This window comes from Periophthalmus magnuspinnatus, chromosome 5 (assembly GCF_009829125.3).
Source record: "Periophthalmus magnuspinnatus isolate fPerMag1 chromosome 5, fPerMag1.2.pri, whole genome shotgun sequence".
Taxonomy (NCBI): domain Eukaryota; kingdom Metazoa; phylum Chordata; class Actinopteri; order Gobiiformes; family Gobiidae; genus Periophthalmus; species Periophthalmus magnuspinnatus.
In genome coordinates, this window is record NC_047130.1 from 5,687,368 (window position 1) to 5,705,647 (window position 18,280).

The 18,280-nt window shown below is 39.9% G+C and overlaps 1 protein-coding gene across 3 annotated transcripts in view; it reads right to left on the reverse strand.

Moving 5' to 3' along the window:
- The window catches only part of asic1b (acid-sensing (proton-gated) ion channel 1b), a 369,979-nt gene that overhangs the window by 90,936 nt on the left and 260,763 nt on the right, over nucleotides 1–18,280 (reverse strand). Inside the window, exon 1 of one of the 3 annotated variants that reach the window (XM_033966985.2) lies at nucleotides 1,879–2,610. The exons of the other annotated variants lie outside the window; for them this stretch is intronic. Within the exon in view, the coding sequence (XP_033822876.1) occupies nucleotides 1,879–2,484 (606 nt within the window). The 5' untranslated portion in view covers nucleotides 2,485–2,610. Of the gene's footprint in view, nucleotides 1–1,878; nucleotides 2,611–18,280 lie in introns of those variants that run through there. 3 annotated transcript variants of the gene reach the window in all.

Below are 18,280 nucleotides of genomic sequence, written 5' to 3' on the forward strand. Positions count from 1 at the left end.
GTGATTAAAAGTGCAACAGGTCTTACGCATTACTGTATACACTATTTTTTATTTATTTTTTAATATATATAGCACTTTTCCACCTTCAAGACACTCAAAGTACTTTACATCAAGGAACCACTCACCCATTCACACACACATTTATACACCAGGGTACACAAACACTGGGGGCAAGGTGGGTTAAGTGTCTTGCCCAAGGACACAACAATAGCATTCATCTGTGGGAGCTGGAATCGCACCGCCAACCAGTGGATCAGTGGTTCTGACAGCTCTATCAATGGTGTTTATGTCAAGAGCAGGATTCGAACCGCCAACCTTATGTCGAGAGCGGGATTCAAACCGCCAACCTTATGATGAGAGTGGGATTCGAACCGCCAACTTTCAGATCATTGGACAAACACTCTTCTAGCTTGAATTGTTGGTCCAAAAATGTATTTATCATTTATTTATGGTTCGATTCCCGCTCATAAAAAAAAATAAAATTAAAAAAAAGTTGGGTTGGCAGTGCGATTCCAACTCCCATAGACGAATCTTACCATTGTATCCTTGGGCAAGACACTTGACCCACCTCACTGCGTGCACTGGTGTATGAGTCCGTGCGTGAGTAGTTCCTTGAAGTTTAAAAAAGCGCTATATAAAACTGTAAACATTTCATCAACATCAAACATGTCACCTTCTCACTATGAGGCACAAGTCCCAGCCACTCCACCAAAAAAACAAAACAAAAACGCAGTTAGTCAGTCTTCTCCTCCAACATCATTATTACTGATCAAACTCAAAATCCTTCAGTGTTTTATCGCCTTATAAAGCTCGAGTCCAATGATGTGACAAGTGCGTTAAGTGCCTGCGGAGTTATGACGCTGGTTTAGACTTGCGCTAGAGAGAGATAGGGAGGCTGGCTTTCAAATGCTCCAATAGTCAACAGAGAGGCGAAAAACGTATTGTGCGCAGCTAGGGACCTCCCGAGTTCAAGGCAAATTAATTATACCGCAGGTTAATATCTCTGAGCAGCTTCTATAAAACATACTGACAGGCAATTATTAACTGTTCACCCCGTGGCCTGCTTGTTTAATGGCGGAGAGAAAGAAAGTGACTGCGGCTGAGTTTGATATAAGAAACAGAGGATGGGTAAAAAAAAATATATATGCACTTTTGGTTACATGTATGTGAAGAACTGGTTTTCATTCATTTGCAAAAACAGGTAAAAAGTTGGAAGCTTGCAGTGTTTTCAAAAGCCGAATAGATTTTAGTGAAATAAACAAACAAAATTCCTCCTTGAGTCAATACATAGACCTGTACTGTCATTGGTAAAACTAAAAAGGCCACATTTTCAAAACAGACATTTGTTTTTACTAAAGTTCTCTTCATTTTTTAGCGCTCAACTTGTAAAAATAATCAAAAATAACACTTAAAGATGCACTATGTAACATCTGTGGTACAGGGCCTGCTGCTTTCATTAAAAAAGAAAAGAAAAACATGCATTTTTGTTGAAAGCAGAGTCACGTTCCACAGATCTGACCTGTAACTTGGCCTGATGAAGGTAAATCATTTCAATGCCATACTGTGAAACTGCGGAAGATCCCCAGCAAAGCAATAACATCTCCATGGAGACAAGCAGGCAGTGGACCAAAGGTTGCATAGTGCTTCTTTAAATAGAGTCATGTGGATTGGCCTATGTAATGAATGAGCATCAGGATTTCTTTTAGAATTTTTTGTTATTTTTTCCTTAATAAATAGGTTCAAGTGTGTTAATAGACCATAAAGGTACAACCATCTTATCAACCCACACAATCCACAGGCTGGAGCCATAGCCATAATGGAAACGGGAGCAGAGCGCGCAGAAAACACCATAAAAACAAGTTTGTGAAGAGGACTCACGGTGCTGAAATTGCGTGGGCCGCACAACTCGCCCTGAAAGCGGCACGAGAGCAGCATCTCCTCCAACTGGTGCCCCAATCTATCCAGCAGCTGGCGCATGGACGGCTGGGATTCGCGCGGTGGAGGCAAGAAGTGGTTAAAGTCCAAGATCCGGGACAGGGGGGACCAAGGTGGCTCGCTCCCGGTTCCATCCCCGCTCAGAGCCGCCAACGCTTCACGGGCAGCGGGTGACACCTGCCAATTCCTTCCCAAGAGCCCCAACCATCTCCCTGCGCTGAAGATATCCGTTTTCTTCATGCGTCTTGGTAGCAGCAGGTTCTGGTTACAAATAGTAACCGCGGGAAACACCAGCCTCTTTGCGTAAACCATGTGCGCTTTGGTGTACACTGGAGACGACAGAAGATAACGCACCCGGTTGGAGGACCAGGTGAAGAGCAGGGCCAGCGCGGCGAGGAAAGCCAGCAGCCACGCAACTCTCCGCGGGTACGAGCCGCTCAAGAAGACGTGCCTCAATCCATGGAACGTAGTGTGTTTTAAGAAAAGCTTCCCGGCTTCTGTCAGCGATCCCGCTCTCGGCTTGGGTCCAGAGGAGTCGCATTGGCACATTTTGGATAGACGCGCACGGTCAACATCGGCTCCCGTGCGTTCCCTGTGACTCCTCCGAAAGTGGCTGTGGCTACGCGCGCTTTGCCACAGACTTTACTGACAGAGACAAGAGGGAGAGAGATGGAGAGGAGGGGAAGAGGAGAGGAGAGGAGGGAGAGAGGGAAATGAGAGAGAAAGCAGCGCGCGCACTGTTCTTCTCTGCTCTAGCGTGCGCTCCGAGGCACTAAGGCAGCAGCTTGTGGCGCTGATGGGGGGAGAATTTTGGGCCAATCACACGCACGGCTCGTCCAAGGGGTCCGCGGAGCTATTTGGTATAATTTAGTGCGCAACTGTGCAGCAACAGGAGCTACGGCGATTACTTCATCAAAATTAGGAGCAGACAGACTCCTGAATTCAAAGCAGTGCCCCGAAGAGACACGTTCAAACAACACAGAAGCACGTTTTGACAGTCTGTTATCGTGTCAAAGCACTTTTACGTAACGCGCATTAAAGAACGTTAAAGTAATCATCAATACGTGCGTAATGGCGTATTAATCTAAATACTCCCGGTCCTATTTCTCGGACAATTACGCGCTTAATCAGCGTAAATGAAATGCAGACCCCTACTGAGACCCATTAGGTTCACAAAAAGGAGAATTTAAGTTCATTTATTTCAGTTCAAAGAAAATGGCAGACATTAAAGCATTGAAAAGTTTGTTTGAATGCTTCTTTTATTCTTTATGGAGGACGTTTATTTAGTCTATATTCACAAGGTTATCAGAAAATCAGATGTATTGTGCAGCCTGCCTTTTGAATGATAATTGTAGTGCAGTTTTATAACCATGCCACAACTAATCACTTACTTCTTAAAGGTGCACTATGTAACTTTTTGATGGAGAGTGTCACCTTTCTTCATGGAGATGCTATTGTTTTGCCTGGAATGTTCCACAGTTGATCTCCTAACATGGTCATTTTAAATAACTCTCAATAAAGTGATGTAAATATATATAGGTCTAGGTTGTATGAACTTTTTAATGATATTTATAAAAGGGCTGTGGGGAGGGGACATGTTGGCAGGTTATTTAAGGTTGAGAGCGCCATGTTGTGTTCCATTGGTTACGCTGTAAAACACAGACAGCGGGTAATTAATTACCAAATCTTGAGGAGCAACATGGATACATTTGGAGTCGTACTGATCATGGCGGGCAGCTCGGTGCAGTCTGGTGGTTGTCTTGCTTATGTTACTTCTGGATGGGAAATTTGAAAGTGGAGATTTTGCATGGGTGCTTGTGGGTTTATAAAAATGTACATTGTAAATCCTGGTGAAAATGGCAGGGATTTATATAATTGGATGATTGAAGAAGTAGTCAGATGAAGTTGTTTGCTCTAAGTGTTATTGGAGTAAAGTTCTCATGTACAGAAACCATTCTGCGCTGTTTTTTTGTTTTTTTTACACTGACGCCTTCAAGGCCGCTCGCTCACCCACACACACACAGTGTGGCATTAAACTTATCTATCTATCATGTATTCAATTGCAAATTATTAAAAAAAAAAAAAAAAAAAAACACAAATTGTGAGCTGGCTCTCCTCTCCACAGACGTGTAACTTGGCCTGGTGGTGTGCTTGTCTCCATGAAGATAGATAATGCCATACTGCAGATCTTTTCAGGCTAATAACATCATGGACCCAAAACAATTAAAATAAATAGCACAGTGTACCTTTAACAGAGTTGTGCAATTAGTCTCATTTAAATTGAACAGAGATCCAATAATTTGTAATAGTGAAATAGCAGCTAATGGCTTTTTAGTGGAGAGGTCTACAGCCAAGTAAAGCCAGTAAAAGCATGTGGTCTGGAGCAGAGTTCAGACTTTAGAGGGAGACATTTGACTAGCCTTGTGTGAAATGGCACTAATTAAAAGCCAGGAAATTAATATTAAGCCAATTATATTTTTTAAGAGGACAAAATAAAATCAAATTATATTAAAAAAGGCAGTATTTGTCAGTAATTGGTAACTAAAAGTTGCAACAAACCATGCATTTTTAAGTTGTGTTCTCCTCTTAAAACTGAAAACACTTTGCTCCACTGTGTTTTTAAACTCCATACACCTTTGCTAGAATCATTTGGATGATTTGAGCCCTGGAATAACTAATCTCTATTAAGCTAGAGGTAAAATGTAGTTGTTAACTTGAAAACTACAAACTGGAACAGAGCATTTTGAGCTTTGCAGATATAGACAGACTAATGATAAAAGATTACTCAAATATGTGTGAAGGAAACAAAACACAACTTCAGGTATGTTTGTGATGAAGTAACAACATTTTAACATGGCTTAAAGCTGACAAGAGTCAATTTTGCGTAATATATAGTACCTTTAACTCTTGTTCCTTCCAGCTCTGGGTCAGGCCAAAATGGAAAGCCTCAAAGTCGAATTTATGGAGTAGCGGTATAAAAACCCGAAACACACATGCACAATTCAACCCTTTATCTCTAAATGTCCTAAAAGCATTACACTGAACTAAATTGCTACTCCCAGTTGCGCTTAACCATTTGTCTTTCTTTTCAATATCTCTGTTTCTCTTGCTCTCTCTCTCTCTCTCACACACACACACACCTAAAAACACATATAACCATAAGAGCTGTAATCCACGGCTCACAGTTGGCTCGTTCCTCCTCCAAATTTGACACTAGACTAAGGTGTTACCGCAGAGTTGGAGAGTGGATATTTCATTCAAGGCAGCATTGCAAAAAGTATCTAAGTTTAAATAGTTTGAATGAAGAATGTTTTATCTTGATTTGAGGAGATTTGACTTGACAGGTACAATTACCTACGAATAGAACAAGACTTTTTGGTACTTAAAGGAACCGTATTTAAGATTTTGAGTTTGTGGTGCATAAACTTGACCTATTCGCGTCCTCAGATACAAGGTAGACATGTTTTGGTTCTCAATACGGTTGTCCAATCAGAAAGCAGAATGAGCCTCATCTGATCTGATAAAAACGTATATGTATCGTATATGTAAAAAACTGTAAGAGCTCCAAATATCTTGTTCCACTGGTATATCAATGCACCTGACCAGTAAAATCTACTCCAAACAAAAATACTACGTTCTTAATTCAAGCCAGGACAACTTACTAGAAAGTACTATTTCCAGTGAACGTGTATTTTAGTGCTACACATTTGGGAGTAAACAAGGTGACATTCACAAACACATCCACTCTCCGAGGGGATACACAGAAGGTCAGTACACCCATTGCGTCTGCTAAATGAATGTAAATCAAGACAAGAGACGACTCCAGGCCTGTTCAGCTAATGCTACGGCTTAACCTTTACAACCACGCTCATGATCCAGAGTGTATTTCCCACAAACGACTACTTACACTCGAAGAAAATACAAACTGTAGCACAGCAAAATTCAATGAGATTTGTGAAGAGTTTCTGAGTGAAGTTTGCATGTTCTTCCTGTCGGTGTGGGTTACATCCTGGCTCTAAACAGTACTTACCGGCAAGTTCCATTGACCAAAGTAGACAAGATAGCGGTGTCATTTCGTCAATCTTTTGGAAATTGTTTCTGTTTTATATGAGAAGAATTTGTAAAAAACAATTGCGCTAGAATGTTTTTTTCTTTCTGGAGAAAATTTTCGAGAAGAGTTTTGTTTGGATATGCTTTAAATCCTCATTGTGTAACTTTTAGCCTATTTTTTTGGTTTCTTTGTTTGGATAGTAAAAGAAAAATCTGTCAACTGGGCAAAAAGTTGTAGGAGTGAAGACGTTTCCCTGCTCATCCAAGCCACTTCTTCAGTCCTGGTCAGATTACTGGTGGACACTGCCTTATATCTATCTATCTGTCTTGGTAAGTAATCTGACTGAAGCACTGAAGAAGCAGCTGGGATGAGCAGCGAAACATCTTCACTCCTACAACTTTTTGTTCACTTGACTATGGATAAGACCTGGGCGACTGACAGATTACACAGATTTCCTTTTGGATGTTTTTATTGCACTGAAAAAACATTGGCCTATCTGTTTGGCCTGGAGAGCCTCCCCCTCCTTGTCTCCATAGAAATATTGATCCTTTGGCTACGAAGCTCAACAGTCCCGCCCACTTCAAAGTCCACTCTGGTAAAAATGAATGAAAAATATACTTCCGGAACCACAGACTTTTCGAAAAAATCTAATATTAAGAGTTCAAAGACATTGCAGAGGCTACCAGCTACGTGCCAACTTATACCCATAACACAGTTGTTTTAAGTCCAGGAAGTATGAGCACATAAGTCCTGTGCTCAGGTCTCTGCACTGGCTCCTGTGGCTCAGGGAATAGATTTTAAAGCTACTCTGCTTGTGAACAAGTCTCTCCATGGACCAGCACCAAAGTACATCCCCCACATGTTAGTGCCATATGAACCATCTCGCACTCTGAGGACTTCAGGGACCAGCCTCTCGTGTTTCAATTCCATGCAGATAAAACCTGGAACAGTTTTCCTGAAGAAGGGAGACTTTACTGTGTTAATGTTTAAATCCAGGCTCCAGTTTGGGTCAAAATGGTAAACAAATAAACTTGCCTTTACGTCCAAAAAGCACATTTAAAACACAAGATTCTGTAAAATGTTTTAATAACGTTATAAAGTTTCAGAAACCGATTTGAAACACAATTAGAGGCGTTGTGGTCATTAGTCACCGCATAGATAAACATAGATAAAAATGAATGAGAAAATTACTTCTGGTAGCAGAGGCGAGCGGTCACTGTTCAGCTGGGCCTGTCGTGATAATTACTATATTGATTTATGATTCAGTATATGAAAGCTGAAACAATATTTTTGGGGATCAATATTTACTTTTTACTGTGTTTTTTTCTTCGCACTACTGGGACATTTGTGGTTATTTTTTGGCTGTATGATAAGATTTAGGTCGAAAAAGGTTGAAAAAATCACTTGTATGACTCATTATGAACGCAAACTGAGTACTAAAGTGTTTCATTCTGCTTTTTAACAATATTGTACATTTAGAACAGTTTTTATAGTATACATCTAGTCTTAGGTTGTTGTGTCAGTGGCATAAATTAGTTGCAATATTATCGTTTATATCGTCTATATTTACTTCAGCTGTATATCAAACTTGAAAATGTGTTATTGTGACAGGCCTATGTTGAGCTCCATAAAACACAATATGGCATAAAACGTACCTGTCTCTATGGAGGATATTCTGTATGTATGTAATTAACTATTTCTACAAGCATAACAGGGTTTACTTTAATTTCATTAGTACCTTAAATTGACCAACGATACTCTTAAAACAGACAAATCCCTGTGCAAAAAAACCTGTCTACCTCAACCTCCAAAAAACAACTACACCGCTCCTCAACTCCTTCATACTCTACGATATTGATTCGGGCCTTATAGCAGAGCACTTACACTTTATAGAAGGGACTGACAGTTGTAGTACAGTGACACACACCTGAACTTTAGACGGAGTATTTCCAACTCCTCTCCCTCTCCTCTCCCCTTCTCCTCTCTCTCTGGAGGCCTATGTTGGTTAAGTGCTGGGTCATGCTTGGTTAGGCTCCATTGCGCTGCCTTCAAGATCCAAATGTAAAAGTGGGACAGATTTGTGCTCTCCCTGTGCACCACTCCCTTGTTGAGAAGTGTGTTCATGTGCTTCGGACAAGGGCAAATTGTGCGGATAAAGCTTGAACAAGATTTCGAAGCGCATTTTTCGATATGGTATTTTTCATAATCTAAAAGGTCAAGAAGGGGTGATACTGTGGATTAAAGATGCACCAAGTAACTTTTCTGGTGTGGGTCGACTAGTTTCAGTCTTCATTTGGTTAATATTGGTTTGCCTTGAATGTTTCACGCTAATATCTACCATGTTACAATATTGGTCAGATATGTGGACAGGGGTACAGTGTATGTTATGGTAAAGTTGCTAAAGTAACCAGAAGTTTTGTGGTTCAATCCCAGCTTCGCCAGTTCAAGTTTGTGTGTCCTGCACTGGCAGCGTTTTCTTCTCTGTAAGTCACCACCACCAAGTGAGAATCAATGAATTATGAGTATAGAGTACTGCTTTGCGAGGCGTGGCAAACTTGTAAAGTGAAACATAAATCCAAGCCATTATTATGATTATCCCTTGCTCAGCTATTGTTTCCTTCAGCGAAAACCTCCCTTTCTGGCCAGCGATGAATACTGAGAAGTAAAGTTTAAGTTAAAGGGCTCAGGTAAACGTGCACAGTAAGATGGTTCCTTGCGATAGTTGTGTATTATTGTAAATTTACGAGAATCCACTAGTGCGATGAGGCCCGACAGGTACTTGACGGACCAATCACAGAGCAGCAGTGACGTTTGTGGAGAAGCCAAAGACGAAACGCTCAAGCAAAATAAAACATATCGACGCTGACAGACTTACTTCAGCCTTCAGCTTTGTGCGTTTGCGGACAGGGAAGATGTCTGTGCTTTTCTCTCTCCGGGATGGAACAAAAGGTATGACGCTTCACCAATCAGATTAAAATATTCGTTTTCCTGATTGCTTTCAGCGAGAGCCGTTCCAGATTGATAAATGTGTAGAACTCAGCTCAGAGTGACACACATCAATCTAGTGTGAGCCGGATTATCTATCAGGGACATGCACATTTTGATGGACACTTTTCCGTATTGTTTCAAATGAACGTACATGGCAGTTCTACCTAAAATGTATCAAATATGCGGGGTCGGGAACAAATATAAATTGGATTTTCTGTTTTAAAAGTGTAAAGGTGGGAGGTCCTACCCCAGGAAAGTTTGAATAATACAGATACCATTTCCTTCCTAAATCCAACTGTGTTTTCGGCGAACTGCATAATAGGCCATATAACCCTACTTTTCTCTTAGATCTAAAAAAAAGTATTGCTTATTTGACTATGACCAATCCTCTAATCCTTTTAGAAATATTTCATGCTGTTTTTAAAATCCTGTTAGAACCGTGGTCAACATTTATAAAAATAGATGGACCACAAGGGCACTTAAGGGGCACAAGACGAAGGGGCAGGTCCTTGAGCACCACCTGGGCTCTATACAAGCGATCCTCATGAACTATTTGCAGCACAATTATAGAGCTAACCACATTTTCTATGAATTATGTCTTCAAAGGCAAGGACAGTATTTGAAAAGACACGTCAGCCAGTTCATAGAGAAATAGCTACATATACAGTAAATATAAGGAATATCTATCAGTGTTTTCTATGTAATTGCAAACGTCTCCTTTGACCATGAGATGTTTGCAAAAGCCAAGTGTCTTGCCTGATGACATGACAACAGTATGTACATCTAGAGCAGTAGGGATTGAACCTCCAACCTTTATGTGCATTGGCGAAATCTCCTTACAACTGAGCCACTGCTACCTCATCATTGCTTAGTATGTAAAACAAAAGGTAAAAAGTAGAAGGCCGATTACTTCATAGCAGTAAAAACAAAATCACAATTACTTTCTCAAAATAAACTATAATAAATACTGAATGCACTCAAATATAAATCAATATCTTTATGTCCATTCACGGCACTCAAAAACCTATAAAACCCACTCACTCCCTGAGAAGTGAGAATGCACAGTTTGCACAATCCATGGGTCTATTTGAAAAGACTTTGTGAAGCGATGTCAAATGAGCAGCGGATTTAGCAGCACGACTCTGAATGCAAAGGGATAAAGGAAAGATCACATTCAATGACAAGTTAATCGCTATCAGAATCTGCACCGGCGACCCCCTTGGAGCCCACATGAAGATAATACACGGATATATGAGGACAAGAGTGTGCATATAGAACGTCTAATTAGTGAAATATGTCCATGTCTTTTGATAAATTGTCAGTGGTCACTAAAATGGTCGCCACGATGAGCTCAAAATATATTGTCAGGGCCATGGTAGCTAATTAGCCAAGCGGTTAGCAATTAAAATGTGTTTCTTTAGAGAGTTTGGACTTAACTCTGATTGAATCCACCTGTCACTCACTTACAGCATGTCAGAGGCTATAATAGGAGGAGTAGGTAGTGGAAAGTAGGCAGCATGGGAGTTAAAGAGACTTAAATGTCTCCATGGTGGCATTATTTATTGGGAAGTTTCACAGTATGGCATTCAACTTTGCTATCTTAGTCAGTTGCTGGTGTTGATATTGCTAAAAAACACTGATACATACATGTTTGTGGATATCCAAAATGGGCCTTTAATAGATCTAAGAAAGTTAAAAGCAGGACAACAGGGAATCTGAACCCAGAAGGAAAGGTGTAAATATTTCGTACACTTCGGGTGTGTCTGAAAAACTTCAAAGAATTTTCAGACAATATGCGATTCTGGATTTCAAACCTACAAACACTTTAGGGCAGAAACTGGTCCACCCAAAGGACAAAATCCCAAGCCATAAACAAAATAATGTGGTCCACTCCATTCATTGTACTGAAGAGTGTAGTGAGTGTTACACTGGAGAAACTAAACAGCCACTTCATAAGAGAATGTACCAACACCAACGTTAGAGCTCCTCTGGACCCCAGTCTGCTGTACATCTCCATCTTAAAGCCACTAACCACTCCTTTGAAGATAGTGAGGAACAGATCTTAGCCAGAGAAAATAAATGGTTTGAGAGGGGAGTTAAAGAAGCTATTTTTGTTAGGAAAAACAATCCTTCCTTAACCAGGAATGGGGGCCGATGTACAACTTTATCCTCAGATCCAAAACAAACAGGAACAAAGAGAACAATAGGCAGCCATTACAGGTTGAATAAGGTTGTTAAGGCTGAAACTGGAGACAACAGCTGTTTACAATTTCAGTGTTGGTAGCTCTTCCCTTCAGATAGATATAAGGGAGTGTCCAGCAGTAATCTGCCCAGAACTGAAGAAACCACTTGGATGAGCAGCGAAACGTCTTCACTCCTACAACGATTTGTCCAGTTAACAGATTTAATTTTGTCTTTATTTTTATACTGATACATACATTCTCATGGCTGTGCAGTATGATTTCTTATAATGAACAGACTTGCATCTTTATAGATCTGCTTTGTTACTTTGCTTTGTTGTGTCACCTTCCTGTCTCCGTAGAGATAGACAAGATTAATAATACCATACTCTGGAACGTTTCGGGCAAAATTCCACGGAGACAAGCAGGTGGCAGACCCTCTACTAAACTGTCAAGTGAACATAAGTTTATTGACTAAAATATATATCATTGTCCTATTTAGATCCAAAAAAATCTTAAATCCTAACCCCGCAACGGTCCATGTGTGTGAATGTGACCTCATGTTTAGTGAACATCATGTCCCAGCAGACCGGATGTGCCTGAGTAAATGCAGCTTCTATTAGCACGTACTCCAGGACAATTAGTGACAGAGAAGATCATTAATAAACTAATCGACAAGGGGTATGGGGCAAGGTACTGAAAGTGTGTACTTACAGATCTTGCAAACTGGATTTTGGATCATACCTGGACGACTGAGGGATTACACATCCTTCAGATATTGTTGTTTTACACATCGGATAGCCTGCTCGTGTTGCGCTGACAGGACACCTTTACAGCTTTGAAAAAGGTCAGATTTTGGGTCGATATTAGTCTATTTTCAGATCATAATGTTTTCTTTGTTAAAAAAAAAAGCCTTCAGTTGTTTTAAAAATGGCTTTTTAATCATTAGCTTCAGCTTACTCCGCTCTAGCTAATCTGGCTAGAGCATTCCCCACTTTGTGATCTGTCAGCGTTTATTGATTTTAGCACAACTCAGCAAAAAACACATGGAGATAGAATTGGGGCAGAAATGACCCCGATTACTGGTGTACCGGACCAGAAGTAGCCGGGTGCCATTGTGCACAGAGACGATCGAGTTCAAAAGAATAGTTTGAATTTACTTATAAATAGACAAACAGACCGAGCTCTCATATGTCATTTTTCTCATTTCACTATATCCCCGTACGGCTCATTGTGAGAGGTACCAGCGTCTCCCCGCTCCAGTCCTATCCATCTGGGTGAATGGCTAATTACATAGAGAGAACACAATCCCACTAAAGTGTTACAACAACAACAAGATCATCACCAAATGAATAACAACTGTTTCCGCTGCTCCAAAAACCACTTAAAGACTCAATTAATGAAGCTGTTATGAAACCAAACACGAGATTTGTTTCGGCAGATGTCTGGGATATTAATACGATGTAAACATGATTGACGGCTTATCAAAACATGTTGTGAGTGGATAAAGAGTTTGTGCAGCGATACAAGTTAACCCTGGATTGATTCTATCAGCGTGAGTGAGACTCAAGTTAAATGTATCTAATGGAAAAGAGCGCTTTGGTGGTGTGCGCGGGAACAATGCAGACTGGGCTAAAAGGCTATCGATTGCTTGGGTGTTTGTAGTCTATCAAACGGCAGGCACTGGGATAATCAAAAACACTGGGATAATCAAAAGGTGCTTGGGTGTAAGTGCTACAGCTGTGTGAAGGAAACGGGTGGGGAAATGGTGAAGTAAACAAAGCAGGGATTACGTTTTGTTTTAGTTATTTATTTGTTTCAGTTTGGAGGTTTTAATGCAGACTCGGTAACGGGGCTAACACCTGATTCATCTGTTCAACTATTATCAACCTGGGGGCGCTCCTGATGATATTGTTCGAGAAGAGGAGGAACTGTCATGCTTCGATATTAAAACAAGATATAGATTTTGGATAAATTAATCTATAGCATCTTGATGTCTTGTCAGCAAGTATTAATACAATGTTATATTATATTACAATATTTCTGCTCTGCACCAAAAGTTTTGTGGATTCCAACTGATCAACAGGTGCTGTACAGGATGGAGTCCCAAAAGGGTCTGAAAACAGTCCTCTTTGCAGTGTGAGGTTACAGATTAGGATTATTTGGAGAGAAACATGGTTGTTCTTTCCTGACAAATCCAGAATGATATCCCTTTGTAGTTTTTATACCAATTAATATCAGTGTAGTCCCCACGTCCTCTGTGTTTTTCCCCCCTTTATTATTTCCAATAAGAATGAACCATGCCTCTCCCTGATTGGCTAATCCACCTGTCACTCACTGGGAGATTCACCTGTGACCAGACTCACAAGTATTAAAGAAGTGTGTATTCTGGATCCAAGGGAATGAATTTCCAATTATTGTTACCACACTCAACAGATCCAAAATGCATAACTGTGTTCACAAGCTGGTTCCTAAAAGCTTGCATTGCATTGACCAAAACTATGATGAAGAGCATGTTCTTAAATTGTCTGTAGAGAATTTTGAACCATTGATTGCAAACCCAGAAGAAAGAACAGTGCAGCATACAGGTGAGAGCGTGTTGGCTGTGCGATGGTGTCCAATGAGGCTCATCTGGTCTTCCGTTAATTTATTTTAATAGTCCAGATCAAGGTTTAGGTTGTTTTCATACCTGACAGTTTGGCCTGCTCACTAGCGCTCTTCCTCAGAGTGGTCAGAGTGGTGATGTGTTCGTTCAGCTGATTTAAACAGACAAACAAACATCATTGGGACAGAGGACGACAAACATCATCGCTGGATTAAGGAGACAACTGAAATATGCAAACATGCCCACAGGACTTTAAACTGAGACGAGGGAACTGTTTTTTTACTCTCACACACCTGGGATACTGTCCTGAAGAAGTGGAGATGCAGATGGCACTGTCGTCCTGCCTCCATTGGTAGGAAGGAAACCTGTTTAAATCAGCCGACTGGACACGACACAGCAACATCACATGACCACTCTGAGGAAGAACGCTAGTGAACAGTCGAAATTGTCAGTAATGAAAAAACAAACTAAACCTTGGTCTGGAAAAAGGAACTCTTAAAATAAGCGTTATGTCCTGCCTTGCTTCAGCGTCTGAAAAAAAAGCTCTAAAGCTGTAGACAAGCCAAAATTAATGTGTGTGAATGTTAATAGGCCAAGGGGTTTGTGAGAGCTAGGAAGGGGTTAGATCTACTTTTTCCTTTAAAGTCTTGAAAATAAGGTCCTCTAAAATCCAGACAAAGTCATATAAGCCACAACTAAACCAGGTTAAAACTTAAAATTATAAAGATGAAGTTGCAGAATGTGGAACCTGCTCCTCTGTTTGAAAACCTCAGTGTCTTCCATGATTTGCTATAACCAAAGTACGCCACATTGTGACTATATAAACCTGCATCTTATTTATTGAGGCTGAAGTTGCTGTTATTTTGGGAGCTATAAGGCGCTTTATAGCAGTACCAATTTCAGCTCCCATTCAGAGTTGTAGATCCCTGAACAGCTGTAAAAATGGAATTGGAAATCAGTGTGTATGGGACCTACTTCTGTTCCAGATCTTTTTATACTGAGACACTTTTTACAAAATAAAGTTGTATTTGCAATGACCTCTTTTGCAGGTGGAATTTAAAAGTATATTCTAAATGAAGAGCAGACAGTTACTTTTACTTGACTACTCTACTTTTTAACTCTTACTTGACTAATTTCTTGGACCACTACTTTATACTTTCTATTGAGTGATATTACTTTACTCTTACAAGACAATCTTGGAGTACAATTTTTAATTACTCTACAAACTTCCATATATTTTTATACTGAGACACTTTTTACAAAATAAAGTTATATTTACAATGTCCTCTCTTGAAGGTGGAATTTTAGTATATTGTAAATGAAGAAAAAAAAGTCCAGACAATTAGTTCGATGATTACTCTTACTTGAGTAGTAGTTTCTCCATATACTTTTTTACTGTTTCTTGAGTAATTTCTTGGATCACTACTTTATACTTTCAATTGAGTGATATTACTTTGAAGTAACTTTACTCTTACAATACAATCTTGGAATACAATTTTTAATAATTACTCTTGAAACCTCCTGATTGTTTTATATTGAGACATTTTTTACAAAATATAGTTACATTTACACTGACCTCTCTTGAAGGTGGAATTTTCAAGTCACTGACACTTTTAAATCTTGAATACCTCCGATAATTCCTAAGTTATACTCACGAAATTTTAGCAGTAGATAAACTAAACCTTCCCAAGATTTTTGGCAATATATACGGTTATAATTGTTCACTTACACTTGAACTTATCACTACTTAAACTAGGAGAAGAAAAAAATTAGGTTTTAAAAACCAAATTTTAAAAAAATAATGTTTTTAAGTGTCCACCATTTTCAGTTTTGTACTGAATAGCCCGATCCAACACACTGTGCATAACATTTGAAAGCATGTCCGGGCTTATGGCTCTTATTTGATCCTCAATAATACGTTTTAAGTCGTTTATTGTCTGAGGTTTATTCACAAATACCTTTTCTTTAAGATCACCCCACAGGAAGAAATCGGGACTAGTCAGGTCTCGGAAGATCACATACTGCTCCCTGTCTTTGAAAACGACTTATTCCTTTAATGGCATTTACACTTGGGGCATCTCTGGTATTAAAATGTCGACTATAAAAAGTATCAACTGTCAAAGTATCACTGTACAATGAGGGTTCGTTCCATGCTGTATTTGATCAGATTAATGTCTGAAGGGTCGTTCTAAATGCTCTGAAAAAATAAAATTAAAATATTTAGATACAAAAGAGTTATTAATTTTTTTCAACTGTGACTTTTGGGTACATTCTAAAAGAAGAAAAAAAGTCCAGACAATTACTTTTACGATTACTCTTCCTCGAGTAGTTTCCCATATACTTTTTTACTCTTACCCGACTAATTTCTTGGACCACTACTTTGTAATTTCAATGGAGTAATATTACTTTGAAGTAACTTTACTCTTACTTTACTCATACAATCTTGGAGTACATTTTTAACTACTCTACCCACCTCAGTTGACTAATATGCACTAAGACACCAACTCAAGCAGTAAGAGGCTATAGTCATGACACTAGACATTTCCAAAGTGTGAATTTATCCATCTCTCTGCTCCACTTGATCCTGTTGAGACCACTTTCAATAATATTAAGATGAAAAATGGCGGCGTCTAAGTCCACAGCGTGACAGGCCATAAAGGCTAAAAGATGTGCACATATTATGAGACTAAACCTGTCGACTCCAACACAATAAAACCACAAAGATGTAATCAAAGCTAGCACGCTTCTGCCCATCAACGTCTGTATTCACCGCCACACGCTCCCATTTGAAGCTATTTGGGATTAACCGCTAGATTGATGGTGATAAGTAGTTGTTTTTACGGCTGGGGTTTGGGGATAGGGGGAGGGAGGGGGCTGCTGGTGTCTCAGAATGAAAAAAAAGGGTTATAATTTTAATCAGAGTGGTAAGTAGAGCAGTGCGGTCAATAAAATGGTTCTTAAAAGGAAGTGGGGGGGAAAGATACAATTTGGTGTGATTTCTGATGAGATATTGTAGTTTGTGGCAGACCTGGTGGGCCATGACTAATGAGAGGAATATTCTTGTCGGTCACAGGTCTTGAGTCCCTTCACTTTATATATTCAGTGTTTCATTTATATTCTATCTTGCATGTATTCATTTACATGTGTGTTATTGTGTGCTCAGAAATACCTGGGGAATATGCTTTCTTACTGTGAGCGGGGTCACCTCTCCACAGACCTCATTTAGAAAGCCTCCGTACGCACTACAGACTGTATAAAGAAGTGGACTAAGTAAGTGTAACATCACCCATAGCTCATCAAGGCTAACCCGGGCGAATCTGGAGCCGAATTCCATGTTTGGAAGTCTGGCCGTAAGTATCATAGCAACCAAAGAGTCAATCCAGAGCGAGGCTGTTGAAGGTAACGCCCCTTCCCGCCCACACCGCTGGTTTAGCACGGAGCAGGCGCTTAGCAACGCTGTCAATCAAACCTGTTGATAAGGCTAGCGGGCAAAGAAGGCGCCTGATTTGTCGGTTATTAATGTTCATATCTTGATTTACTCACACAATAACGAAATAAAAAAAACACAAAAATCATGTAGAGCGGGTTAGTACGAACATTTTAAGACCAAAATGACGAGGCTCACTGCAGAGAGAGGAGTGAAAAACTTTCAATGTAAAGTGAATTGGAGCCAAAGTCGATGGAGTCAGAAGCGCGCCCTTGCTCACTTCCTATTTGGAACACTATGTCCATTTATATATATATAGTCTATGGGAGTGAATAAATAATACACTGTAAAGCGTTTTTGAGTGTCCAAAAAGGCACTATATAAATGGAATGCATTATTATTAACCCAAACTCTTGCTTTTGCCAACCATAACTTTACCTCACGATCGTAAAAGAAATCTCTCCAATGCATTACATCAGCTCTTCAAATTATACGCATAAAATATCAATATCAATCTGCTTTCTGAAATGACATCATCTTTTAGTTTGTGTTGGCCTTTCTGAGCCTCTCCTGTTCACCCAGAGGAGTGCTTTGGCTGTTGTTTTGGAGTGTTGTGGGTGCTGGGGGCGACCTTTCGGGCATTGGAGGCTCTGATGGCCTGTGCTGCAGACTGGAGAGCTTTCGGGTGTTCGGACATGGGGCACTTCATCAAACTGTCAAGACCAGTGTGTGTGAGGAGGGGCCAGACCGGACTGAACCAAGAGGGCACAAGAGAAGTGAGAGAACATAGAGAGGCTAACCACTCCACTCCACCACTATAGCTTTAGTTCCAATGTGAATGATGAAATGCTACCTGGATTTTCAGTTAGTGTGCCTTGAGGGAGTGCCTGGTGTGCCTTGTAAAAAAATCCAATTTGAGTTAAGTAATTCACACAATGTAATAAATTTAGGAGTGTCCTGAACTAGAAAAGGCACAAAGATGACAGCTGCAAAATCCAAAGAGTCAAATATAGTGACATGGACAATATTTACATCTGTTTTTCTAATTGGAGCCATTTTGATAATGTTTTAGAGTTTAGAAAAATCTAATAAAA